The 27,056-nt window shown below is 41.4% G+C and overlaps 1 protein-coding gene across 1 annotated transcript; it reads right to left on the reverse strand.

The window, feature by feature from the left end:
- Window positions 1-1,228: 1,228 nt before the first annotated feature.
- On the reverse strand, window positions 1,229-25,913 carry myo7ba (myosin VIIBa). Its single transcript, XM_085447860.1, has 45 exons — window positions 25,788-25,913; window positions 25,146-25,330; window positions 22,969-23,090; window positions 22,756-22,898; window positions 22,551-22,664; window positions 22,125-22,278; window positions 21,963-22,039; window positions 21,766-21,885; window positions 20,654-20,793; window positions 20,363-20,573; window positions 20,148-20,283; window positions 19,892-20,064; window positions 19,661-19,804; window positions 19,397-19,555; window positions 19,152-19,244; window positions 18,622-18,716; window positions 18,439-18,520; window positions 18,129-18,347; window positions 17,470-17,676; window positions 17,177-17,386; window positions 16,920-17,084; window positions 15,663-15,962; window positions 15,424-15,584; window positions 15,216-15,342; window positions 15,022-15,141; window positions 14,124-14,297; window positions 13,022-13,249; window positions 12,758-12,925; window positions 12,552-12,669; window positions 12,030-12,156; window positions 11,457-11,623; window positions 11,188-11,369; window positions 10,981-11,102; window positions 10,732-10,886; window positions 9,460-9,613; window positions 8,816-8,971; window positions 6,432-6,537; window positions 6,221-6,334; window positions 6,039-6,123; window positions 5,845-5,945; window positions 5,440-5,625; window positions 3,682-3,798; window positions 3,406-3,489; window positions 3,179-3,298; window positions 1,229-3,095 (listed from the first exon to the last, which is right to left on the reverse strand). Exons 1-45 carry the CDS (start codon window positions 25,896-25,898, stop codon window positions 3,000-3,002), a joined length of 6,528 nt encoding a protein of 2,175 aa, XP_085303986.1. The 5' UTR covers window positions 25,899-25,913; the 3' UTR covers window positions 1,229-2,999.
- Between the last annotated feature and the right edge of the window lie 1,143 nt (window positions 25,914-27,056).

The raw sequence follows: 27,056 nt of genomic DNA on the forward strand, positions 1-27,056 counted from the left end.
TAAATTTGAGTGAACAAAACTCATTGCTGCATGCAAAAAATGTATTTCAGTGTTTGCTATGATCCATACACACACACAATAGCAGCCCCTCTTGCTCAGTTTTTGCATTTGCGCTCGCTCGCAATGTGTTGCTTGCGCTCTCAACATTTCCGCCCGTGCGCGTTCCACTGTTTCTATACACCGTTATATTTGTGCCACAAAACCAGCCAATCACAGACTTGGATGCAAAAAAATCTGATTGGCTGTTTTGGTCTCCAATCAGCTTGAAATGATGAAATGCACTATCCCAGAATCCATTTCGTCCAAAAAACGAGGCAGTGGCGGAGGAACACAGAGTGGCGGAGTTTGAAATATTACTCTTTCTGGGTCACAAAATAAACTTTTAAGATATTTTCATGCGAGAATGGTGCTGTGTAAACTTCAAATAGCTGCTCGATTTATCAAGACATTACATATTTGCACAAGTGCTCTAAACGTTTTCGGAGATGCCTGTTACCCACCAGCTGACCAGCTAGAATGGAAAAAGACACAAAGCTGGAGTTATTCTGTCTTTACGCTGTCAACGTGCTGCTGTTGTTTAGCGCAGTTCAAAAAAGCACCCCTCTGACAGGCAAAGCCATCTGTTCTCTGATTGGATAGTTAAATTTGTGATTGACATGACATTGGCCAATCAGATGAAAGGAAGAAAAATAGGGTCAAAATTCGTACTTGTAACTTGAAACTTGAGTGCAGACTTTCTCACGTATTTTTTGGCTAAGTCCACACACAAATCTTTTTTACACACACACAAATCTTTTTTACGCACACACAAATTCTTTTTACACATACAAATCCTGATTTGCAAGTACAAAACTGATTTACAAGTACAAAATATTTATGACCACAATTTGAGCCCATACTTCAGAGCATGACTTCAGAAACCAGTGAGTGATGTCATGTAGTTGTGCATCTTTTAAAAGAAGTGGAAAATTGAGATTCATCAGGGACAATGCAGGGATTCAACATCTTGCCCAAGGATGCTTCGACATGGTGATTGGAGTATTTAGGAAATCGATCCACCAATCTTCTGATCGGTAGAGCTCCTCAATCTCCTAACCCACAGTTTTCCCAAAGAAAGCTCATATTAGTTGTCCCACGATGAGCTTTATTGTACGACAGTGGACAGTTAGAAATGATCACAGGGTTATAGTTAAAAACAAATCAATCATGATAATCACCTTTTAGGTAGTGTTAAGGTTCAAAAATATTGGGGATGGACACCAGAGGAAAAACCCACAATAACAACACTGGTCCGGTCGGGTTGAGTCAAACGATGATTTAATGATCACACACGTGGGAGATGGACACTGTATGCAGACAGTCTCAGATCTCATCTCAAAAAACACATCACCATAGTTTTATGAAATCAGGGTATTAGAACGCCCCCTCATGCGTAGTGACAGGTGTAATACAATCAATGTTGACAATTTTATTTAACACAAAGAATAACATTGTCTCCTTCGCGAGGGCAGACGCTGACTGCCCCCGTCTCCTGGAACCGTCTGTACCCTGCTAAGACACAACATGGCAGCTACAAGGACTCTTTCATTTGTTAAGACCATCAGTGTGTATTGCTCTAAATCAAGTATATAATATTAAATGAATATTGCTGGATCAGCTACTTCTACTTAAAACATATTAAAACATGACTAAGCACAGAATCATCAAGAATAACATCTTATAAGTGCTGTGTAAGCGCGTGCGGCCTTCCAAGCTCAAAGCCTTTGCCCTCCATAGATCAGCCAGACTCGCGCTGGCTGTAGCTTTTAACCTTTAATTACCTTGAGCACAACTCTAGAATAAGCAACAAACTGCAATGTGTATGGAATGATCATGGTTACATCTGCAATGGAAAATCATGTTATTATTCTGGTACCTGTAAGGAAAAAATCAAACTAAAGTTATCACCATCACTGTAATGCAAAGGATAATGTAAGGTCAAAACTTCAATTTATGTTTAATGCAAAGCTGGTTATATACTTCTGATGAACTAATAATGCCATATTAAAATAATGAATGATAATGAGAAAAACATCCCCTCCTTATTCTACAGTAGTTCAACTCGCCAAGACACATTAACTGGGGGGATGTTTTATTTCACAATTTTAACACAGAGTAAAAAATTTGCATCTGTAAAATTGACATAAAGGGAAAATCATTGTGGAGATTAACTTTCGATATACTTTTTGAAGATGGGCTAATTTAAAGGTTGCGTGTGCAACCTAAACACACAAATTGTGAAGTCGCTTTGACACTTGTCCAGCTTTCACTGTGATTTGAAGATTTTCCAGTGTGAGGAAAATTCAACTTTGTAACATTTTTTTGTTTTTTGAGAAACAAAACACTGAATAGAACTTTGCTTCCAAGAAAATCTTTAATGTTTTTACATCAGGTAAATTAATGTCTAATAATTGTCTGGAATTCAACTTTCTTTTAATCTAAAAAATTGAGTACACGTGCGAAACGATGCGTCCTGTGCACATAAATGACATCTGTGACATTTTGGTGAGCAGAAACAGGTCAAATATTTTGAGCTAAAAAAAAAAAATCCACAAATGTAATGAAACTGACATTTACACGAAGTTCAAGAACAAATCTTATTAGACCTAGGTCTTTAACTTTGACTCAGACTCATTCAAATTGGATTTATTTATTCATAATAACACGCTAGAATTATTTAACTTGAGACAGTTTTGGTTTTGTGTCCATCATTAAAAACACCAAAGAGACCAATAACTTCTGATTTTGTTACTCATACACAGACCAGAGCATACATGACTTTAAATAAAAACTGAGAAATCTGCAACTACTTCGTTTCATGTAATAATTCAATGTTTTTTTAAGGAAAGCACAAAAAAGTTGATTGCTAATCCAAAAACAGAGAACTACTGTGAGTACAAGTTTCAGTCTGCAGTTACAGACACACAGCATGCTTTCAGCGAGCTGTCATGCCACAGAGTTTAGATGTCAAAGCGGCGGTTCCTGGTTTGCACAGTCTTCCTGTCGCTGAGGTACATGTTAACGTAGGAGCTTATAAGATCGTCCATCTTGTAGCCCTTTTAACAGAAGAGAGTTATATAAAGAAAAGGAAATGTAGACGAAATATAAACCAAAACTTACAGAGTGTTTCACGTCTTACCAGTGACGTTTCACACAGGAACTTGCTGCCGTTGACTAAATTACCAATAGTCATGTGAAAGTAGGTGCTTCCACTGGACCAGTTAGCAATGCGGTTGAATGGATGAGTTGCCAGAGTTTCCTTCAAAGAAAAAAAAAAAACATGAATAAAAACATGAATAAAATGTTGATATGAGAGAAGGGCACTGAAATTTTTATTGCTCCATAGAGTTTTAGACTTTCTTTAACCTTGGTTTTTGGATGAATGATTGTGAGTCCTTGCTTGCTGATGGCAATTCGCACAATATCTGGAAATTTTTGCTCTGATGTTTGCTGAAAAGAAAGAAAGATAAGCAAATGAGGAAACTGTCAAGCTAGAGTCTAAAGACCAGTGCTAAAGACCAGAGGCCCGACAAATAGTGACAGATATCAATAGCGATCAGATAAACACGCTGCCCACGCAGCCAATCTGATAGCTGATACCAAGATAACCATCGTGTGAGCTGCACTCGCTGGAGGCCTCACCTTCACATCAAAGAAAGCACAGCCAAATGTCGGCCAACGGTGAACCGCCTTCAGGAACGCCACCTTAGCTTCATCAGCTGTCATTCCAGTTTGTTTGTTAAATGAGGCGGTAATGTTCTGAAAATGAAAGTACAGATGTATCACAGAGTGAAACAACACCTTCAAGTGACCACTGCCTCTAATGAGGTTAATGGTTTTCTAGCATTAACACTGATGATTAAGAGGGAAGGAAAAAACCAAACCTACATGACCCTGTTTGTAAAAGCGAACCCTAAACCTAATAAGTGGTCGAGCCACCCTTAGCAGCAACAACTGCAACGAAGAGTTTGCGATAACTGGCAGTGAGTCTTTTGGTTCACTCATCTTTGCAGAATTGTTGTAATTCAGCCACATTGGAGGGTTTGCAAGCATGAACCACCTTTGTTTTTTCTTAAGAGACTCAGAGGTGGACTTGCTGGTGTGTTTTGGATCATTGTCCTGCTGCAGAACACAAGCATGCTTCAGTTTGAGTCACGAACAGATGGATGGACATTCTTCTTCAGGATTTTTCGGTAGACGGCAGAATTCATGGATCTGTTTATCACGGCAAGTCTTCCAGGTCCCAGCCCCAGACCGTCACACTACCACGCTACACCACAGAGTATTTTCCCAAAACTCTCAGGGATCATCAAGATGTTTTCTGGCAAAACTCAGACGAGCCTTTGTGTTCCTTTTGCTCAGCAGTGGTTTTGGTCTTGGAACTCAGTCTCTTTCATATGGTGTAGTTATGAACTCTGACATTAACCGAGGCAAATGAGGCCTGCAGTTCTTTGGATGTTGCTCTGGGGTCTTTTGTGGCCTGTTGGATGAGTTGTCAATGCGCTCTTGGAGTACTTTTGGTAGGCTGGTCATTCCTGTTTCAGGTTTTCTCCATGTGCGGATAACGGCTGTCATCGTGGTTCACTGGAGCCCCAAAGCCTCGGCTTTGTAACCCTTTCCAGACTGATAGATGTCAGCGACTTTGTTTCTCAGCTGTTTCGTTGGATTGTGACAGAATTTATGGATCCACGTTGTGCTGCTTTTGGAGATCTTATGTCTTATGTTTGAGATATTATGTTGCTTTTTTTCCCCTGTGTGTCTTGCTTCCAAATTTTATTGTGCAAGCAACTGTACATTGACAATAAAAGTTGTAAGTTCTAAGATCTTTTAGCCTGCTTCAGTTTGTCGCACAGGATCTATTTAAGTGACTAGTTGATTCAGCAGGTGTGGCATTAATAAGCTGAGTTCAGTGTAAGTGAACTCAGCTTTGTAAAAAAAATGGTTTGGACATATGCAAAAAAGGGATAGTGGATATACTGGACGAAGATAACATGTCTTTTGTCCTGTTTTCCTTCTCTCGCCACAACCAGCCATAGCAGATGGCCCCGCCCCTCCCTGAGCCTGGTTCTGCCGGAGGTTTCTTCCAGTTGAAAGGGAGTTTTTCCTTCCCACTGTCACCAGAGTACTTGCTCACAGGGGGTCATATGATTGTTGGGTTTTTCTCTGTATGTATTATTGTAGGGCCTACCTTACAATATAAAGCACTTTGAGGCTACTTTTGTTGCGATTTGGCGCTGTAAAAATAAAATTTCATTGAACTGAAGAGAACGTTTAAGATGACGCTGGCTGCAGGAGTTAAAAAGGAAGACAACAGAGATTTATTGTGGATGTAGTAAAAGAGGAAATGCAGACAGAGAAGGATGCCCTGTGATAGGGTGAGATAGAAGCAAGCCGTCCTACCTTCTTCCACTCATTTTCAGACATAGCCTTCAGCTGGTCAGTGGGCACCAGCTCCTTCAGCAACTTGGGAATCATGACTAACTGGTTCTTATCATTGTTGACCTTTATGCAGAAGAGCAGAGCCGCAATTTTGAGCATTTCCTCTTTGGTGCACACATGATAGCCTCTTAGGTATTTGGGTAACTCCTGGAAATTAGAAAGACATTTCGTTAACTTATTTTTTAACAGGTCTTGGCCAAAGTTTCACTTTTTAACCGAGTATTCAAAACGTTTTTCAGTTGCAGGCAACTGTTACTAGATTTTAATCGCCAACTCCATCTTTGTGTGAGGAGGAATTGTGTTAATGGAAACATCTCGCTTCATATCAGCTGGAAAATTGGAAAATGAGACATCATTCAAATGTACCTGAGGGAAATGGAAGATAAGATCTGCTTTTGTGTCTCTGCCAGGGATCACGTTAAACCACAACTTCCTCATGAAGAACACAGTATAGTTGACCAGCCCACCTGCGGAACACACACGAGCACAGAGGTTTGTACAGGTGTATAGTAGACCATTTAAAGTCCCGCCGTCATTCTAATCAGAAGATGATTTATTACCATCAATCCTTTTCACACTCTTGGACCAGTCAGTGATTTGCCTCAGACTGTCAAAGAAGTAGTCTGTCTCATTCAAACTGAGAAACTGAAACAGAATAAAAAAACACAACAACAGGCTGGTTTTTGTTCATCAAAGATGCCAGACCGTCTATTGTATAAATGTATAAAAATACTGAATGAACCTTGTCATTTGTTTTGACAAAAATGCTGAAGCCATCTGCTGAAGACAGTTCGAGCTTCCTGGAAATGTTCAGAATCAGATCCTTGATCCTGGTGTTGGTGGCCACTTCAAATATCTGGAGAAGGATGAGATTAATCTCAGATAACACCAAAATGCAATCTCCACCCAGCAATGGCCTTTTCTGGTTTCATTAAAAGAGTTGGTGTTTTTACCTCATCTGTGTCATTAGGGAAGTGGATTTTGTGGCGGATCTGGGTGCTGTTTTGTTGGATGGCATCTAACTCCACATGGTGAGGTGGGAGCTTCCTGGGCTCCATCCTAGAGCAGAACAACAATTATTAGGTACCTGCCTTTTTGTTCTTTTTCCTAACAGATAAGTCCAAAGGTTCAGTGTTTCTAAAGCAACTGACTCTTCTTCTTAGTACCACCTCAATTTAGGTTAAATGCTAAATATACCACCTGCCTAACAGTCTGTTGGCCCCCCTTTTGCTGCCAAAACAGCCCTGATGCATTGAGGCATGGACTCCACTAAACCCCTGAAGGCCTGCTGTGGTATCTGCACCAAGACATTAGCAACAGATCCTTCAAGTCCTGTAAGCTCTGAGGTGTGGTCTCCATTGCCCATTGCTCTGTGGTTAAGTTCAGATGCTCATGTGCCCATTTTTGGTGCTTTCGGCGGTGGAGAGGAGTCACCATGGCTACCCTGACTGGTCTGTGGAAGCCCCATATGCAACAAACTGTGATGTACTGTGTATTCTTACATTTTTCTATCAGAACCAAATTGCCAACTTTTTTTTTTGGCAATTTGAGCTACAGTGGCTACAAGCTGGGATAGGCCAAGTGGATGGATGGATGGATGGATGGATGAGCCAGCCTTCAGTCTCATACATCAGTGAGCCTTGGCCAGCCATGACCTTGTCGCTGGTTCACCACTGCTCCTTCCTTGGACTTGGACACTTTTACAGATACTGACCACTGCAGACTGGGAACACCCCCAAAATGTTCTGATCCTCATGCCTGCCATTTTTCCTGCTTCTACATCTACTTTGAGGACAAAATGTTTACTTCCTCCGTGATATATCCCACACAGTAACAGGTGCCACGATGAGGAGATAATCTGTGGTATTCGTTTATGCCTGATTGGTGTATATAATTAATGAGCCAAAAATGTAATGTTACTCCAGTACCAAAAAGCATGTGGTCTTGGACTTCTTGGAATATGAGTGTGAGTATATGAGAATATGAGTAATTTAGAGATATGAACATATATTTTAAGGAGGCCACAGACTCAAGTGTACCCCATAATTCCAGTCAGTTGATCTCTTTACCACCTCACATTAGCTGTTCAGCTAATGCATTCAGGACATGCTATTTAAACTGCTTTAGTCTTTCTACAGTTACTTCTCCTTTTGCAATCCTTTTTGTAACCCACCTCCAGCGCAGCTCCTCCTTTTAATGCTTTTTCTGACCTTACCATTTATGCCTATAGACGTTCACTTAGACCACACCTCACCTAATAAAGTTTGACACATGCTTGTTGGGAAGGTCACAGAACAAAGAGACAAACACTTCATGGAGCTTGTTGATATTCATCAGCATTGCCTCGAAGTCACATTGACCACACTTAACAGACCTACGTCTAACATTCAAAAGATGTAAACAAAGTACTGGCTGCAACACTTTGCATTTCTCCACATTTCTGACCTAGTATCTCTGCTTTGTTGCAATAGGTGACTAAAGGGAGCCCAGTACGGGCATGATTATTCAAATTCACAACTCCATATTTTCATTTTTGGATTCTACTAGAGTAGCTTTACATGACTTTTATTTCCTTTACGCCACAGTTCTTCCGATTCACTGCCCCTTGTAAATAAGACTTGCAAAGCATGTGGGCAGGTCTTCCAAATGCCTGAGATTTCAGTAACATCGTAGAAAAAAACTGTGTGAAACTGAGCATTTAGCAGTCCCCTTGCTTCCTTGTATATACCACATTATGTGAAAAAGTTTAACATGAATGTCCACCACAGCAAAATGAGACATAAGACAGGAAATCGTGTAAATCATCATGGTTGTCTTTTAACTTCACTTTCTTCTTTTGTCCTAAGAAAAAGTAGAATTATTCCCCCCTTTGTTGTGACCAGTATGCTTGTGTTTGAATGATAAATGTTTTCTTTCTGTATTTTCTGATTACTAATAAAAGCTTTAATAACAAATGAGTCTCTGCAAGCCTGTTAGCATTATGGAGGAAAGCCTGGATGCAAATCAGATATATTTATAACTGAGGTCATGCAAATTCTGAATGTGGTCCTTTCACTGTGAAGATGATGCAACACATTTGTACGAAAAGGACTGTGTTCATCACCGCAAGCAGGTTCTGCACAACTTGATCTCAGTGAATCTATAAAAAGAAGTTAAATTATTTGACATTTCCTTTTCACACCTGAGGGAGGGTGATGCAACTTTCAGTCCTTTTTTACTCTTTAAACCAACTTTAAACGAGAAGCAGACTCTATCGACGCATTCTTCCTGTCGCACACTCAAAAGCGTCTCTGTGTTTATGTGTGATACATAATACAGGCCAGCGTGCGGTACAAACCTCAGAGAGCTCTGCATGCGCTGCAAACAGTCAGAGGCAAGTGGCTCTCTGCGTCGCGACTCCAGAAATCGCTGAGCATGTTTCAGAAGAGGCTGACTGGGAGGAAACAGGCCGCAGCTTAGCCACATCAGCTGCCAGCCATGCTCCATGCTTAACCTGGGTGAAGAATAGAAAAAATAATAAAGAAAATTTCTATCCCGGTCGCTCCTGCACTGAAACAAAGAAGGGCTACCTTCAAAACCTCCAATATTTTACCCTTTAAGTGTCTGAGAAGGCACATATATATTATATTTATTTATATCTTGTGATATTTTGAACAGTTTGTCCTTCCATGAGCATCTTATGCAACATCATGGAAAGTTGTGTGGAAATGTGTACATGTATTTTTTAACATTATAGGCTTATATACTGTTTAAATTTTCCACTTCTCACTGTTTTGGAGTGATCCATGACTAACAGACCAAGAAGACTGAGAGAGAACTTAATAACCGGAGCGTGCAGAGCAGACAGGCAGGCTGTGGACAGAAACTACTCTCAGTTCATTCTTGCAACTGTGACTGTGTGATTATCTGTCAGGTGAGTTTCTGCATGCATCGCGTCTTACAAATTTTTGGATGCATGTACACAGGAAATAACATGTTTACCGGTTGTTATTGTTGGTCATCTGCTTCATGATCTGGCAGTAAATCTCATCCCTCAGAGCATCGTGTTTAGTGGCGGGGCTGAAGATTTGGTCAGTGAGTTCGAGGGGATTCTGCTGCTGCTTGGTGGGGTAATCACCCATGTACTTCAGGATTGGTACACAGCAGTCAAGGATGGCTAACAATGGTGGATTTTGAACAGCTGAGGTTACAGAAATACCTTTCTGTAACATCCCATTAGTCAGTATCTGTTTTCCCCCCTCTTATATTTCAAGACCTTGCAGCTGTCTCGTGGTTTCAGTTCTTCTTCTGTGTACTACTTATTACTACTCTGGTTTCCAACTTTCCTTGCTTACTAGGTTCTGGGCTTAAAATAAACAAAAAGAGTTAGAAGAAATATGAATATGTCCAGAGAAAGAAGCAGGTAAATTTTATGACTTCATTTTGTTTCATGTTGAGGTGTTTAGCTAATATCTGTCCACTAAGGTTTACTGCAGGCTTTATGTGACTGAATGCAGGGCCAGATGCCACTGTGAAAATGGCAGCTGAATAGCAGAAGATGATTGCAATTGTTCTATTAGGTTAGCACCACCTAGTGTGTCTGCCTTTTAGTAGCATCGTCGTCATCAAGCGGCAACCTGTGAAACGGAAAAATGAAACCAAAGAGGAAGTGCCAAAAAAACTGCAGTTTCGTGAGGCTGGCGAGTCGCAGTCCCCACAGACCGCTGTGTTAAAATGTCCACTTTACAGCAGAAATGAACATGTTACAGCCTGCCGCTGTTTCAGACTCTGTGGATAGTTTCACCCTTCATAACAAATCTTTATAACTCCACCTGGACACTAGAGTTAGGAGTATGCCCACTTTGATTGACTGGTGTGCTGATGCTGATCGCTGTGTGCTAGGCCTCGCCTGTGACTGAGAAACCTTATGCTGTTAATGACTTGACATGCCCTAAAACACAACGCACTTTAAACTAACTTAAATTAGAATCATGTTCTATAAAATAAGACTTAAATCTAGTGATAGAGACCATAAACTCATAAGGAAAGTGTTTGCTGGGGTCATAAGTCGCGTATAAAGTAAGATCATGCGCTCATAGAGCTCTGCACAATTAGACTTGTTGCCCCCTGCTGGCCATTGCAAAGAATGCAGCTTTGTTTTCCACTTTTTAGACCCAGAGGCTTTGCCCAGCTTCTTTGTTAATGGTTTACCATGTAAAAAAAAATTGGTGAAAATTTTTTTAATTATTGCATCTTCTAGTATCCAAAGGATATCAGTGAAAGCTAGACAGGCTTTGTGGGTGAACTCTGGGTGGCCTCCAAGCTTCTTGAGTAGTGGCTGTCTTATTGGCTCTCTGGAGTGGACCCACAACCTTTCGGGTGCAGCATTCCTAGCGATCACCTGACGGTTCACATCCTTAATGGGCTGCCTGGAAAGAGGACAAAGAGTGGTGCTGTCAGTACTGTTTCACTGATCTGCTGGTGAAAAAAGCCAGCAGAAGAATGGACGAAATTTTCAGATACCTGAAATACTCGACAGAGAAATCTTTCAGTGAATAAGGAGCAATTCTCCCCACTGTGCCTGTTTCTTTCATGGTGGCCTGTATGATGTCCTTCCTCTGGTTTGGTGAGAGGTTGATGAGGTTCTGAAAAAAAAGGAAACACCCACCCACAATTTGGTCAATTGTACGTTGATTCACGTTTATTCTGATTTGATTGGCTGCTCCGTACCATGACCTCGTTGGTGGGTTTGCTGAGCGTTGGCAGGATTGTGATGGCATCGATGGGGACGGCCCCGGTTTGTTTCGTGCGATCGTTTTGGCCCTTAACCCAGCCGTGGTCCTGAGAGAAATCATTGTCTTTAATGAGCATGATGAGCTCTCCTTTCTTGAAGCTGAGGAACGTGGCGTCTTCTGGAGAGGATTGAAAAACAACTGAGAAGTCAGTCAGTTAATAATCAGGAGAAATGACTTCAAAGGAAGAGGAAGTGGGGCACTGACCTTGCTTCTCGACTTCTTTCAGGGCCACGGCGTACTGCGAACGCTCCGTCAGCCCACTGACAAACATGGTAATCAGCTCGGCCATGTCCGCCGCTGAGGGGCCGCTCAGGGTGAAGTCTCCTTTCAGCGTCATCAGAGACACGGCCTGGCCAGATTTTTTAACATTCCTGAGAACCACCACCGAGCCAAAAACACGATTAAAGCATTCCTCTTTTAGCAAATTCAACAAGTTATTAAAAAAACAAATTGTTTATGGAACAATTTTCTGAAAATATCCAATATTTCCTTCACGATTACAGTTGCAAAAAGACAAAATTGTCTTGCCTTATAATAAATATTCAAGACTGTGATTTAAAGCTAAAAAGACTTTAAAATAGGTCAAATGTTTTTATTAAAGATTTGTCCTTTAAGGAGGACAGAAGAACAAAAACAAATCTTGTTTATCTTTTATCTTGTTCATAGTTTTTGGGAGCCAGAATTTCACAGATAGCGCATCCGTGTTAACAAGAGTATACCTTCAGGTAATCTTGTTTCCCTCTTGGATTCTCCTGAACAAAGCCTAAACAGGTTTACCTCACAGCGTTGACAGCCATTACTTCTGGGAAGGAGAGTTCTGCCAGCCTCTTCTCTCGCTCATCCAGGAATGTGATTCCTGTCCAGTTTATGGCCACAATAAACTTGCTCTTTGGCAGTGGAGGGCCTGGGAACATCATGGAGAAACTGATCATTTCCTGTTCCTGAGAGTTTAATCTAAGCTGTTTAAGATATTAAAATAATGCAGAAAATATGAAATATATCAGTGAAAAGCAGCAGTAGTGGCCGAGTTTAACGACAATAAGGGAACTGCAACAATGAGTCAGTTTGGTGCCATTTTAAAGCAGAAAGGCTGATTGTTGCTTGCTCACAAATTTGACAATTTGCTGCTGACAATCTGAACACTCGTAAGTGTTGAGCCTCAAACAGAGCATAAAAAAATTAAAATAAACAAGAATTAAATGATAACTACCCCCCCAGCCTCAAGCAACGGTTCTTTTTTACGGTTTGATTTTAACTTAAAGGTTTACACTTTTATGTACAAGGAACAAAGACGCCTACCTGAAAGTTTGGCAACCTCAAAGAACCTGGAGAAGAAGATGGGCCACTTCTGTCGAGCGTAATCGACTATCTCCGCCTTCAGCGAATCCGTCTTTTGTTTGGAACTCACATACGAGCCCTGTGACAAAGACAAAAGAAATGATTCTACCCACAACATTTTTTTAACCCTCTATGTGTTACAGCATGTGATCCAGGATGCGACTGACCTGAGCATAGGCAGTGCTGACCATCTGCACCCAGTTACTCTCTGTCTTGGTCTCCAGCAGAGAGTTACTGATGCAGTCCTGCACAACATCCTTCACGTTTTCTGGGCGGCTGTCCGATCCGTGTTGGATGTACAAATGTTTTGCAGCGAGGTCGACATAGTCGTCCTCCTGGGGAAGTGAAATGTGGGAAAAACTCACGTTAGAGGTGTACGGCAGGAATGCTTAGTTGAATCCTTGGTTACAATACAAGCAATAGGAGCGCACCTTTTGACACTGGTACTCTCCAGACTTCAAGCCATGGATGATCTGCTTGTAGATGAGGTCTGTGCTGAGCTTGTCGTCACTGCAGTTATGCCAGGGGGTGAAGATCTCTTTACGGAAGATGAGACGCCAGGGGGCGTGCTGCTCCTGGCCTCCCCTCCTCTTTGTGTCCTGCTCACACCGGGAGATGGCGTCCATCACGTGCTCCCGGCCGCTGCCCAGAGCCCACACCTTCAACGCAGCTTACCGTGTTAATATCTATCCATTTATTGACATACTTGTATTCATATTTAACTCGTACAATTATCAGGGAGGCATGTAACCAGTATGACCATCACTTGAAAATAACTACACTGCAAGCATCCCATCATGATTTTTTGTTTTTACTGTGTATTCTGGGTCACCTCTGTGCTTCTTTCCCTTAGAGCCTCTTTTTTTTTTGCACGTGCTTGTATTTTTTGTGACTTCCTGCTCGCATTAGTGTTTGCACAATACGGAAATAATCAGAGCTTGGTTGAATTCTCCAAATCTAAAGAAAGATGCTTCTTTTATTACCTCCTTTACCAGAGCATGCTCTGGAGCATTGTTTATGAAAGGAAGGTAGATAAGACTGGTCCCCAATTCAGAGCATTTACAAACAGGAATAATATAAATCAATAAAAAGCTGTTTAAGTCACACCGTAAGTCGGGTTTGACTGAGTGGAAAACTAGGAAGGTTTCAGATACTCCTTTCATGTAAAAAAAACCAAAACAACAAATTTTAACTGGCTTTATTTACATTTTTTCTGTTTTTCTTTTGCTTCTTCTCGTTCCTTTCTGCCACGGAAATCAAAGGCTTAGGTCTGAGCGTTCGGCTCTGTCAACAAGTTATTTCTGGTAATGAGCGTTTTTGCACTGCAAAGTGAAAAAAATCCTCACTCACTAACGCTTTTGGGCCCTGCATCTTCACAGCTCATAGGGTTTATATTTATGAGCTGTTTATAACAAATTGAGATGAGCGGCTGATAGATGTCTATTCTGGACGCTCTGATTGCCACAGGATGCTTTCCGCATATCAGCTTCCCATTTCAGATGAAAGAATTTGGATCCGTCTGTAAACATGTACCTTTGCATACAAGGCGACGTAGATGGAAAAGCCAAAGCTGTCTTTGAGGTTGATTTTGTTGGAGATAAGCTGGCAGATCTCTTTAGACGTAGATGCTGAGTCGATGGGGAGGTTAATGGAGCGGTTGTCCATAAGCATCACAGTCACAACTATGGGCTTTTTTGTCTTGGTGGCCTGTCACGGTGCAGGAAATAAACATGTTAGTTAAGTGGAAATCACAGTTTGTGCATATTTTCTGCACCTTAAGTTAGTAGCTTACTCAACTTACACAAAAACATTTTTCAACTGTAAAGGAATATATCTAGAAACATGTGCGGTTTAATTTTTCAATGAGATTTCAGATGCCGCATAATTCCAACTGAGACCAAACCAACACTGTAAATGTGGACTGTGACGTCTCCTGGCAGCATTTTTTGAAATTCTTTTAAAAAGATGTGAGCATGTTACAGGATGTTTGTATAGCTAGTGTCAGCTGCTAATGTAGCATCTCATCAAATTTCAGCACAGAATTTCTTTTCTTTTATAACGATAATGACAGAGTCAGAGAAGTCTGCAGTCATATGCAGTTCTCTGAAAAAGTGCAGCCCTCTAACGTGATGTTTTCTGTGTGTCTTCCACGTGGTTGTGGAGTAATTTTAGCCCTTTAGCTGTTAGACAGATGGCCTCACATTTGACTTTAGAGTACTTTGGCCTAAAGAGGAGACAAAACGCTACGTCCAGATGAACAGAATCAACCTTTGGAGAGGTGCTGTGTATTATTTTTCTGGGAAGGCACCCATCAGGCTAAGGTGTAGATTTAATGCATAAAGTATTGTTGTCATTTAGAGTTACTGAGCATAGATTGAAGGAATTTTGAAAATGCTGCATTTTTCATATGAAGCTGTATAAATCTCAGCACCTGCAGCTCCAGATAGGAGGGAGGCTCCTCTCGTGTGCCGTTCATCACGGTGCGCCGCAGCCTGTCAGCGCAGTAGGACGAGTAGCCGCTCGGAGCCAAGCGGATGAAACTTTGGAGGTACTGCAAAGACAAGAGTAAAAGGTAAAACATCACAGCATTGAAATGCGCACAGCTGTTACGGCTGCTGTACTCACCTTTATAAATCGCTCACTGGGAGGAAAAACGCCCAAACAAAGCGACAGCAGGATCCAACCACGGAAGAAGCCCGTACGATTGTTGTTGTCATGAAGCTGTTTGCAGATCTGACAGTAAATCTCATCTCTGTTGCAGAAAACTGTGTATTAGCAGAAGCTCGGAAAGAGATATCAACAGCGGAGCTATGCGATTTCAAACTTCTGTAACCTGAGGTCAGGCCTGACGATGGCGTATCCAACGATGTAGTGAAGCTTTTCCAGAGAAGTCAGGGGTCTGTCCAGTGTGTCCGACTCTCCAGTCAAGACTTCGGGATCCTCCTTCACAGTCTGCAGAGTGGCAGGCTTGGAAACTTCCGTCTGATCATCTGACTGTTGGAGAAAAATGTAAATGTCCATTAGCTTGGTTAAAAAGTGAACGGCAACAAAATATTCTGGCTTCTGCCTCACCTCCTCCATGATGATCGAGGTTTTTCTGAAGTTTAAACCAGATTTGGGGATTCCATTTTCTTGAACATTTGATACTTTTCTGTTTTTGGACAGTAGGTCAGTGAATGTGGAGCCCTTTCGTCCTCGAGCGCTTGCATCTGGTACAGTGTACACCTTCTGGTTTTGAGGGGTCTGGTTGGGCACAGCAGAAGCCTTCCTGGTTCTTGTCAGGATGTCTATAAAGATGGAGCCCCTTTTGTTTTGTCCTGGTGGCTCAGGGACTGTAGAAGCTTCTGTTTCTTTTCTATTTCTCAGCACCCTCTAAAAAAATGAAAAAGTAAATGGTCAAACATCTCTGGAAACTGGCCCATGATTATCAAAATGAACACTGATTAAATTTGTCAAGTCTCTCCTGCAAGATCATCCTCTAGTGCCATTTTGGACTGCGTCTTGTGCAACAGTGTCTTAGTCCAGTTGGTTTGATGGTCTTACTTGTAATGCATTCTACCTCGCAGTTGTGTGTACTCTTTGATGATGAAAGATTCATGAGAGTGTGAGTGTGGTTAAAAAGAATTTCAAGCGAATCAAGTGTTATAATGTCACATTTAGCCAAAAAGTGCTTTGAGCAGAAAAGCATAAGTCAGACACACAGTGAAACTCACGGCCTTTCATTTATTCCTGCATGCACGCCAATATCCACATGTAATAGAAGAACAAAAAGCCACAAATAACAGGCGAAAGATTAAGGAAAAGATTATCTACAAAAATGAGTCTACAGCAGTCTTTGAAACAAACCACAGATTAGCCGAGGAAGGCTATTGCAAAGTTTAGAAACTATAACCTCAAAAGCATGATCAGCTCTGATTTTTAATTAGGTGACTGGAACAATTAGGAGACCCTGATCAGGTGATCAGAGAGGCCGGCTGCAGCTATAAGGTATCAGTAGCAGTTTTTATGTGAAAGTTTATGTAAAGAGAAAGTTACAAGAATTGAGATGGGAGAAAATTTAAGTGCTGTCTAGTCATTCTGTACTATTATGTGTCAACGAAGGTTTTACTTTTTTGTTTTTTTTAATAAAAGAGAAAAGACTGAATGAGCTTTTAGATGTAAGACTCTGAATTCAGTTCTCAGTCAAAATAACAGCAAGACTCTTAGCAGTCTTAATTTGATGTTGCTGGGAATGACTGACCCCAGACTGAAAATGAGAACCTCCGTTTTGCCAGGATTAAGATGGAGCAAACTTAAAGACATTCCGTTTTTTGAGGTTTTGATTCCTACCTGATCCAGGCCCACCATGTTGCTGAGACGTCTGTCCTTTCTGGACATCAGCTCCTGTGGCATAAAGCGATCCTGTGAGGAGGGTACCCTAACCTGGGCCCGTTTCTTTGGCTCAGGGAGGTCTCCCATAAACCTCAGGATGATCCACCACACTGTGAGCGAAGCCTGGTGAAAGCACAAAAGAGACATGATTAAACTTTATTAAAAACAGACAGAAACACGTGGAATTATGATGTGTGGTGAACTAAGAGAAGCACCAGAACATCATCTTCATCCTCATGGTAGAGCAGGGGCTGATGAAGCCTCTGTCGGATATGGGTGTGGGTGGCTGCACCCTGGAAGTACATGGAGGCAAACTTGGCGAAGGAGTACTCATCCAGGTCATCATAGTCTTCGTTGGGAAGATCCTCCTCCATCTGGATTTCGTCAATGTCTATCTCTTCAATTATCCGTTTCCCACCAAAATTCTGCAAACACATACAAGCACGTGTGACTCATCGGCTTATATCTAAAAATCATTCAACACCTGCCAAAACATCTGGTTCCAAACCTCATATCCCATGGGTGCCTGCCCCTCCTGCCCTCCTACAGTGTTGGGCATTAAAGTAAGGAAGTCAAACATGTCATCCACCATCTCCTGGTCTGACTGCCGCTTGGCCTCCATCTCTCTCTTCTGTCTCAACACCTCCTCCAAGCGCCTCTGTTTCTCCAGAATGAGCCGCTGTTCCTCTTCTTTCTCTTTAGCAGAGAGGTACATCTGAAAGAGCAAAAACAGTGCTCTAAGCAGGGGGCATCTAACCTTGTTGCAAAAATAAGTCAGACTACATAGAAGCCTATCAGGAAATGAATCAACTGCTCATCCGTAAACACTAAGGTCACAGATCAACTAAAGTTTTGGTCTCAGTCATCAGTTTAAATTGTTCCCTACTACAGCTTGATGTGCATTGTGTAAATTCTGCCCTCACACTGAGTAAACAGATGATAAAGCAGGGTATGTGGCCACTCCTCGCTGGTGACAACAACAGACAAATTACCAAACTTCACAAAGCCATAAAGATAAATGCTTTTATGGATGGAGTAAACTAAAGCAAGGAATAAATACTTGAAATTATGCTCTAACATTATAAAATAAATGTGAAATAAAAACTAAAATAACTGATAGATAGCAGCACAGTGGAAATAAGATGAAACATCGGTGGTGGTACTTACGTCTCTCTTCATCTTTTCGAGAGCTTTTTTCGCCAGTATGCCCCTGGTGTGTGCCTGTAGCAGGATTACAGCCTTCCTCTTGCGCTTCCATTCCTTCCTGGCCAGGTGTCCTCGAACATGGGTCTGTAGCACGAGGGTCGCCTGCCTTCTCTTTTTATATTGGAAGTGGAGCTGGCGAGAGCGAACCTGTGCCTGCAGCCTTGCAAAGCCCAGCTGCACCTGGAATCGGAAGATGAGCGAAGGTTTAAAGCAAGCGACGCCTCCATTTTCACTCGAGTCAATGCTGATTTTTGAAAACGCGACTTGCCACTTTGTACAGCTTCCTGCCTTTGTGTCCTCGCCAGTATTTCTGAATCACGATCGCGGCTGACCTTTTCCTCAGGAATTCTTTCCTTTAGATGGCATGAATCATGCAAATTTGAAGCAGTAATTCACATGTAAGAATACTAAATAAATAAATAAATAAAGCGTAATGCAGATCTAATCCTCCTACCTGTATTTGTAGCCTCTCAGGACTTTCTGGATCAAAAGGGCTTTCACATTTAGTTGTTTTATTCGCTCTACTTCAAGCATTGTGTCATGATGGTCCTGAAAGAAAACAGCAGAAATTACCATTTTATTTCCTTTTCATTTCCTGCGCTGGTTCTTGACTGCTGACGTTCAGACAGTAGTGAGATTCTTTTATGTACTTATGTATCTCTATGCTGGCAAAGCAGAGTGCTCCAATAGATTTTAGTTCTCCTCATCTGTATTGAATTTCTGCGGCACAGTTGATAAGAACAGGCCCTTCTCTGTAAAGGCCGCTTCCTATCAGCAGTGCATGTTTTCAGATTGCCGTACGTTTAAGAAAAATGTGTAGGCAACTGTGTATGTAGGGATAAATACAGACCGCAGAGGTGCACTATGAGACAACCTTGAAGGGCATGTTAGGTTTTTGGAAGTCTATGACTGCTTAGTGCACACATATTTCAGTATTTCAAACCATATACATTCAGCTAAGATTGTTCTTATAAGCTTCCAAACCTTTAGGAATATCTTTGTCTTTCCAGTCTTCCAGTCACCTTCTCCGGTAAGCAGGTTTTCACAAATACTTTCACAGCATTTCTCTTCGCTTTCCTGTTAAACCAGCATTTAAAAAAAAAAAAAGAAAGACAACAACGTAAATAACATTATATGGAAGACTTTCATTTGGATTTATGCTTACATATGAGTTGGTCATAGAAAGAATTTTGCTGATCAAAACACAGATTTTGTCAAAAACAACTCACGGTATTTGGATCACAGATGGAAGTTCTCAGGAGGACACGATATCGAGTTAGAAACTCATCAAATGTGTAGCGTACAGGATACCCAGCTTTCCGGATCCTGATGGTCTCCATCATACCGGAGTAACGGAGCTGCCGCATGCACAGCTCTCTGTCAAACAGCTGAGACAAAGAGGTACTAAATGAGATTTGAAGCAATTTCTTCTTTTTTTTCCAGTTTTCAAGCATGTTTTATTCTGTTTGAGAGGACCAAGACTGTCTCCTCACCATGGGCTTCTTGAAGTCATTGGGTTTGATGCAGCGGATGAAATACGGCTGGCATGCAGTCAACGTTTTCATCAGGGAATCCAGGGACTGGCGGAACTGACCGCTCAGTGTTGGCACACGCTTCTTGCCATCTGGTACTTGTTGCTAATACAAATAAAGTGCAAATATGTGTAAAAAATTCTATACAGTGATGGTGATGTGAATGATCAAGTGATAAAAGGCTGCACTAACCCCGGTGTTTCCCTTGGCTGATGTTATGGTCATTTTGGCGTTGACAATCTTGATGCTACTGGAGGTGGATTTGAGGTCATTACGAAACACCTGTTTCAGGAGTTTGTTGGTGGACTTTTCCAACATCTTAATGAGGTCTGAGCTCAGGGTGTCACGGTTTTTTTCAAGAAAACCTTAAACAAAAACAAAACATTGAGAACATCAGAGGAAAATTACCAAAAGAGCAACAGGTTGGCTTTAAATGACTTAAGTGTACCTTGTGAGTCATAGAAGACCTTTCCAGCAAAATGCTCGATTCCAAACTGTGTCTCGTAGTTGTTCTTTGGGGGAAGATAGATGCCACCTTTCTCGTGATACTGGTTCATCTTTTGGAGCAGGGTGGCATCTGTGGCCTGAAAATTAAATTACACTTTTAAAACCCTTCCTTGCTTTGGTCCGTTAGAGAATTTAAAGTACGACGAGGACAAAGACCTTGGGGAAATTGCTTTCCTCGTCAATAAGCGACAGCAAGTTCATGGATTTGCTGGCCAGTACGTCCAGGGTTCGCTGGTTATCTTGGTAGTCAATGTGCTTCCAAACAATGTTTTCACGGGCGTACTCTTCCTGCTCAAGCTTGAAGATGTGCTTGACGAAGAACTGCTGCAGCTGCTCATTGGCGAAGTTGATGCACAGCTGCTCAAAGCTGCAGAAAAAGAAGAAACAAAGACAGAGGCTTAGTAAGAGTACCCACGCAGGCCTGGCCTGAGAACGGAGGACACCAACCTGTTTTTACTGAAGTTCTCAAAACCAAAGATGTCCAGAAGGCCGATGGATTGTTTGGCCTCGTTCTCCTCATCAGGCGGCTTGTAAATGGCACTGTTGATTTTCTCCACAATCCAAATGAAAAGTCTTCCGTATATACCCTGGAACAAATACACGGACACCAGCAATAAAGCTTTTTTTTAACGTGGAAACTGATCTGTGACCAGTTGCTACTGATGATGACTAAATTAACCTATCAGTATGCTGATGGCTAATCTGTAATCGTATCGGCTGGACTCTGTCTCAGAATGGAATTTCTGTGGTGAGAGGTGGCGGGCTGGGGTGGGTATTTTAGTATCCCCTCGGCTTGCTGCCTGTGCTTTAGAGTTTTCCTGGTGGACAAGAGGGTTTGTTCCCTGCACCTTTAGCCCATCGTCTGGGCTTATTCGGGAATGAGAATCTCCGAGTCTGAGGCCATGGTCCTCACCTTGGAAAAGGGTAACAACTCTGGGTCAGGGACGAGTTACTGTCCCAATTGGAGGAGTTTAAGTATCTTAAGCTCTTGTTCACGAGTGATGGGAAAGAGGAGTGGGAAATCGCTGGACTGATTGGTCCATTGCAGTGATGCTGCCACTGTACTGGTCTGTCTTGGTGAAGAAAGAGCTGAGTGTAAAAGTGAAGCTCTCGATTTACCGGTCGATCTACGTCCCTACCCTCACCTATGGTCACAAGCTTTGGTTAGTGACTGAAAGAATGAGATCACAGATTAAAAAGTGGTTGCTCCTCCACATCAAAATGAGCCAATTGAGGTGGTTCAGGCATCTCACAAGGATGCCTCGTAGGCACCTCCTAGATGAGGTGTTTCAGGCATGTCCCATCGGGAGGAGGCCCCAGGTCAGATCCCGGACATGCTGGAGAGATTATATCTCTCAGTGGATAGGGAGAGCGAGGTCTGGGATTCTCAGCTTAAGGTGCCCCCGCGACCTGGCCCAGATAAGCAGAAGAAAATGGACTGGTGGATGGATAAAATTACAATCTACACAGGAAAGTAGTATCTGATTACCTACTTTAAACCATCTAGGCCTATCTTCCTGACTGCTAAAATGAGCTGCAGCGTCACACATTCATTTTACTTTGACAAATGCGTCCCTGCCGTCCATGGCTTGAGCAGAGGTCAGACATTTGGTCACGTGTTCCCTGGCAGTCTGGAAGGAGCGCTGAGTCAGACCTTTCCCCAGTGCTTTGGGATCCACCTGAGGCAACAAGGTAGCACAATCAGACAAGATGATCTCTTAACTCTAGCTGTATCTTCAGAGAAAACGGCACATGCCTCCAAGAGCTCGCTCGCCATTTTGAAATTGGTCGACGTGTGGACGTTGCAGGCTTCCAGATTATCTACGATGGTGGCTGGAATTCCACAGGAAATCAATGTCAGTTACTTGAATGATTGCACCTGTTTCAAAATAATCTTCATTTTTAATGACTGCTTTACCCTCAAAGTCCACATTGCCCAGGTGAAGAATGGCTGCGAGCAGTTTGGAAATTTCCCACAAGTCATTTTCTGTGAATGTGAGAATCTTCAGAGCTGACTGGAAGTGAGCGTACTCCTTCACGTCGTCACGGCCCTCACAGCTGGTGCAGTTACCCTGGTGTGGTCACATGAGTTAAAACTGAATAAGCAGTGAGTTATCAGATCAAACATCCAGGGCACCAGTAATTGTTTCTGTTCAGTTTTGCTATTGAAACTATGACAAATCCCATGAAACTGATATACTGATATTATGGTTACAGAAACCATGACTATAAAGATTTTTAATTTGGTAAAATTAAAAATTAATTTGGTTGATTTTTCCCACCTGCTCCATGTATTTTCAGAAAACATAAATAAATCCAATCTTTAATCTAAACATCACAGTACCATGGTCAGATACTTGTACTCAGCGGCGTTTCCAAGGGAAAGAATCTTCTTCTTTTCTGCCGACATGCCCATCAGCATGTGGTAAAAGATGTGGTAGTTTCTTTCGTCTGGTGCCTGCACATTGATGCATGTGTTCTTTACTACAGGAAAGTTTGGCTTTAACACAATGCTGTTTCCGAAAAGTTCAGCAGACTGAAATTCCCACCTGACGACACACCCTGGACTTCTCCAGCAGGTACTGCTCAATGCGGGCACCTTCAATAGCCCCGCCCTTGGTGAAGCTGATGTCGATGTACTTCCCAAATCGACTGGAGTTGTCATTTCGAATGGTTTTGGCGTTACCGAAGGCTGAGAGGATAAGCTACAGTTAATAAAAGGCAAGTCAAATGACAAAAAGGTGCTGGATAAGACAGCGTACCCTCTAAGATGGGATTTGCTTCTAGGACCTGCTGCTCAATCCAGGAGCGCTGACCGCTCACTGCAGCCAGAAACTGCAGCATCAGCTTGGTGCTCTCGGTTTTCCCAGCTCCCGACTCTCCGCTGATAAAACACACGAGGGGGGTGTAGATGTGATGGATTTCCTGAATATTTTCATAAAGATCTCAAAAGGATTTGGCTCAAAATTAAACTTCAATACATTGATAAAGCAGTTCTGCTTGGATCAGTTCAGATCTTCTCTATTACTCAAGCAGCAAACTCAGGAATAAAATAACAAGGCATTCTAATAAGGAAGCGCATTTTATCTCCAGAAAGACCAGGACACTTAATGAGTCCTGGTCTTTCCTGTTAGAGCATACTTAAAGGATCTTTTTCATTTAGTCACCCAGACTGAATAACAAAGATTTCTGAACTGAAACTTTAGAGAAACTCCAAAACCGAATGCTAGTTTTGGTTATTTCCATTATAATAATAGAAACTGGGCCCTTTTTTGCTGTTTTAGTCTTATGTATATGATGTATTAACGCACCAGTGTCTTTTTTCTTTACATATAGTGCTTCATTTTTTTGAATTCCTAAAGCTTCCAGCATCGGGAAATATTTTCTTGTTAGGTGAATTAGACAAGGATCATGAACAGTCGGCTGAGTATAAAGGTAACAAAAGGCACCCACTATGTTCACTAATTAATATTCAATTAGGTGACAAATGTAAAGTCTGGAGAGACTGAGGACAAATTTTTAACTGGTTCTAGGTTGTAGTTTCTATTAACTGTAACAAGGTAACTGCCTGAAAGAACGCAAATTGTAGGTTATGTCCAAATATTAGTGAATATTTTTACCTTACCTTTAACCTTAGTGGTGATAATGGTGTTACCTTGTTAATACTTCACATTTATTACTTATTGGGCACTTAGGCGCTCCTGTAAAGGTAGCTCTCTCTTTTTCCCATAAACAAAAGCTCCAATTAATCATTTTACTCAGTCCAGCAATCATTTGTTATCTTTTAAAACAGACTTGATAGTAAAAAAAAAAGAAAAGAAAAAAGAATGATGTGCAATAAGATGTAATAAATGTATATAATATTTGGAGTACTTAAAATTTCAGCACTAACATGATTTTTAAAGGATTTTATACCATCTCAAACAGATGCTCACTAAAGAAATTGTCAGAATTTAGCCCAGCTAGCTCACGCATGCACCACCTCCATAAAGATTGCAGTCTTAAATAATCTGAATATGTGACACAAATCTTTTCACCTTTAGCGCCTTTATCAAATACTTAGAGGTATTAATGTGAACAACACACAGATAAACACAGAAATATGTGCTGGGGCAACATTTCATAACTCCAATAAATGGGCGAAATTTAAATGCTGAGATGTTTCAATGATCAAAGGAGGAAATGTGGTGGACCTACTGGTGACCATATCCATATATTTGGTCATCTTCTGAAATTAGAGGAATTTGGGGGGGGGGGGGGAGGGTTTAAGGTACTTAAACAGGTATTCTACCAAACTTTCATAGAAGAATATCAGAGGGCATTGATGGAAAAACTAAAGAACAGAATTCAATTTAAACCATTCTCCTGACATATAAACACCCCATCATATCTTATAGACCCCAGAGTACCATATCACCCCAACAGAGAACGGTGCTCTCAGACTGCAGGCTTACTGAGACATTTAAAAGTGTAGTCTCTGTTTTTTCCCTGTTTCCCTATAATTTTATATTCCTTGTTCCTATTAAGAAATTTCTACAGTGTATTTGGGATGATTTCACTTAAGCCAAATAGTCTTAAATAACATCCATCAAAACATAATATAATTTAAATCTAGATGTACACGTAGTATAAACCAGTTTTATATGTTTAAACAATCTTTTTATGTGAAGTGTATGTATCTATGTATGATCACAATCTAATAATAAAATTCCAATCAAATGCTTTGATAAAGAATAAACATATTAAAGTGAATACTCTGATTTAAAGTCATCCACTTTACCTTCTCATGCTTTTTTCCTTTGCTGCTGCTGTATCATTTTTTCCTAGTCTCTACATTTATTCATTATAATTCATATAGATGCAGCTTAAAATTGAAAAACCAAGAGTCTGAACTGCATCTGTGACTATATGAGTGGTAAAACTGACATAAAAACCCAACCTGATGACACAGCACTGGTTCTTTCGGTTGCGGCGCATGTTGAAAAAGCAGCTGTCTGCGATGGAGAAGACATGAGGCGGCATTTCACCCAGCCGCCGGTCTGTGTACATGTGCACATGCTCAATAGTGTAGATGGGCAGCAGCTGGTAAGGGTTCACTGCGACCAGAATGGAGCCCGTGTATGTCTTTAAAACAGAGAGCAGCGAGTAAACACGTCGTTATCATGGTGGAAACTCAGCATGTGATACATAACTCTCACAGATTAGTCACAGTAAAAAAAAAGCAGAGATAAATGCTGAATGATTGCTCGATAAAATAACTGAGAAGTATAAGATAGAGGATATTACACTCAGTATAATTTGCCCCCAGTCTTTCACAGCAGTGTTTTTACACCACAAAAAAGGTCCAATTCATAATTAAACACACGCTCCGTTGAGTTTTGGCGTTGGGACTCATAAACACTGGGTTACTCTCTTTAAACAGAGGCTCATTGGTCTCTATGGAGACAAACAACACAGTGATAAACTGCAGGGCAAAGTCTGAGCCTGAAAGCTGTTCGCATCAAGTAAGCATTTCCATGGATGGTTATGGATGTCATAAAACTAGGCGGCTCTGCAGTGAATCCAGGGAACATAAACTTACATAGATGATTCCTTCCTTGTGTCGTACCAGGAGGTTCCTGAGCAGTCCGGCCTCGTTCAGGTCACCCAGCCTGATCATATCGTCTACGCCGTTCACAGAGGTCGGATGCATGGGCCGGATGCTTTTCTCATTTAACTTCTTGAGCTTGTGTTCCTGTGTGTTTGTTATTAAAGATCTCAAATTACACAGAAGGCAAATACAGCTCTTTTAAAGGCAGATTTCACATTATTGTAAAGAATCTGGCAGGAGCGCAGAGTATCGGTCGGGTTTTTGTACCTTTCCTTCATCATCGAGCAGCTGAATCTGCCCGGTGTCTGTGACCTTAACCTCCGCCCCAATCGGCACCCCGGTGCCCGTGTCCACCCATACAAAATCTCCCTGTTTGGGTGAATTGGGAGTTATCATGAATAAAAAGGCCTTGTAATGATTTAGGATCATGAATCTTAATTATGGAAACAGAGAACTCATTCCTACCTTGCTCAGGTGCAGCATCGCTGAAATGTGAATTAAATCTGCAACGAAAACATTTTCTTTTCTACTTCTTATGAAGGAAAAGTTACAGCAATCGAACTTAAAACACAATCAATACAGATTTCCTTAGCCATGCTATAAAAATCAGTTTCCACAGTTTTGCACTTGCTCAAGGGTGTTTCAGCCACCCTCCTATTCCACCCCAAAATATTTTTTGTAACCAGTTTTCCAAACATGACAAGCATTATTGTTGATATAATGATCAGAAGTAACAGGAAAATACATCAGTATCCTTAAAACAAGCTAAAAGGCTCAACAGCCTTTACTGGACTTGGACTAATCATTCTTATCTGTGGCAGTTAACCCCTAAAGACCAACTCTCAGTCAGGACAAACCCTGACTGAGAGTTGGTTTCATATCACTGCTGGAGATTTATACAACAGCCACATATTTTAGATATGTTAAAAAGCAGTCTTCTGCTACATTTACACAAACTTTAAAGGCAACTAAAATAAAGCATGGGTTTCACTTTGAAGACACGTTTGTTCAAAAGCATACACTGAATTTTATAACCTTGCTACTAAAGACCAAAAAAATACACAAAAAACATATAAATATTTTAAAAATCCATCTTTTCTAGCTACATTTTTAGAGAAATCAGCGCTTACCTGAGAACAGGTATGTGTTGCGTGGAAGCCCCTGCTACTGATGAGGGACTAGTTCCTTGAGTGGCTCTAAACCAGGAAGTTTTCCTGGCAAAGCCCCACTTTATGGTACTTTGACTTTGCTCCTGCAAAC

The sequence above is a fragment of the Copadichromis virginalis genome, linkage group LG23, assembly GCF_057382275.1.
Source record: "Copadichromis virginalis isolate Kocher_CV1m ecotype Utaka linkage group LG23, C_Virginalis_male_GT1.1, whole genome shotgun sequence".
Taxonomy (NCBI): domain Eukaryota; kingdom Metazoa; phylum Chordata; class Actinopteri; order Cichliformes; family Cichlidae; genus Copadichromis; species Copadichromis virginalis.

Excerpts from the sequence above, each read along its gene's own strand:
- myo7ba (XM_085447860.1), bottom strand. The coding sequence starts at position 25,898 with ATGCATCCGACCTCTGTGAACGGCGTAGACGATATGATCAGGCTGGGT. Across the intron at positions 18,717-19,151 it reads AGACAAAGATATTCCTAAAG|GACCATCATGACACAATGCT; the intron begins GTTTGGAAGCTT and ends GTTTTCTTTCAG. Across the intron at positions 15,142-15,215 it reads CCAGTGAGCGATTTATAAAG|TACCTCCAAAGTTTCATCCG; the intron begins GTGAGTACAGCA and ends TTGTCTTTGCAG.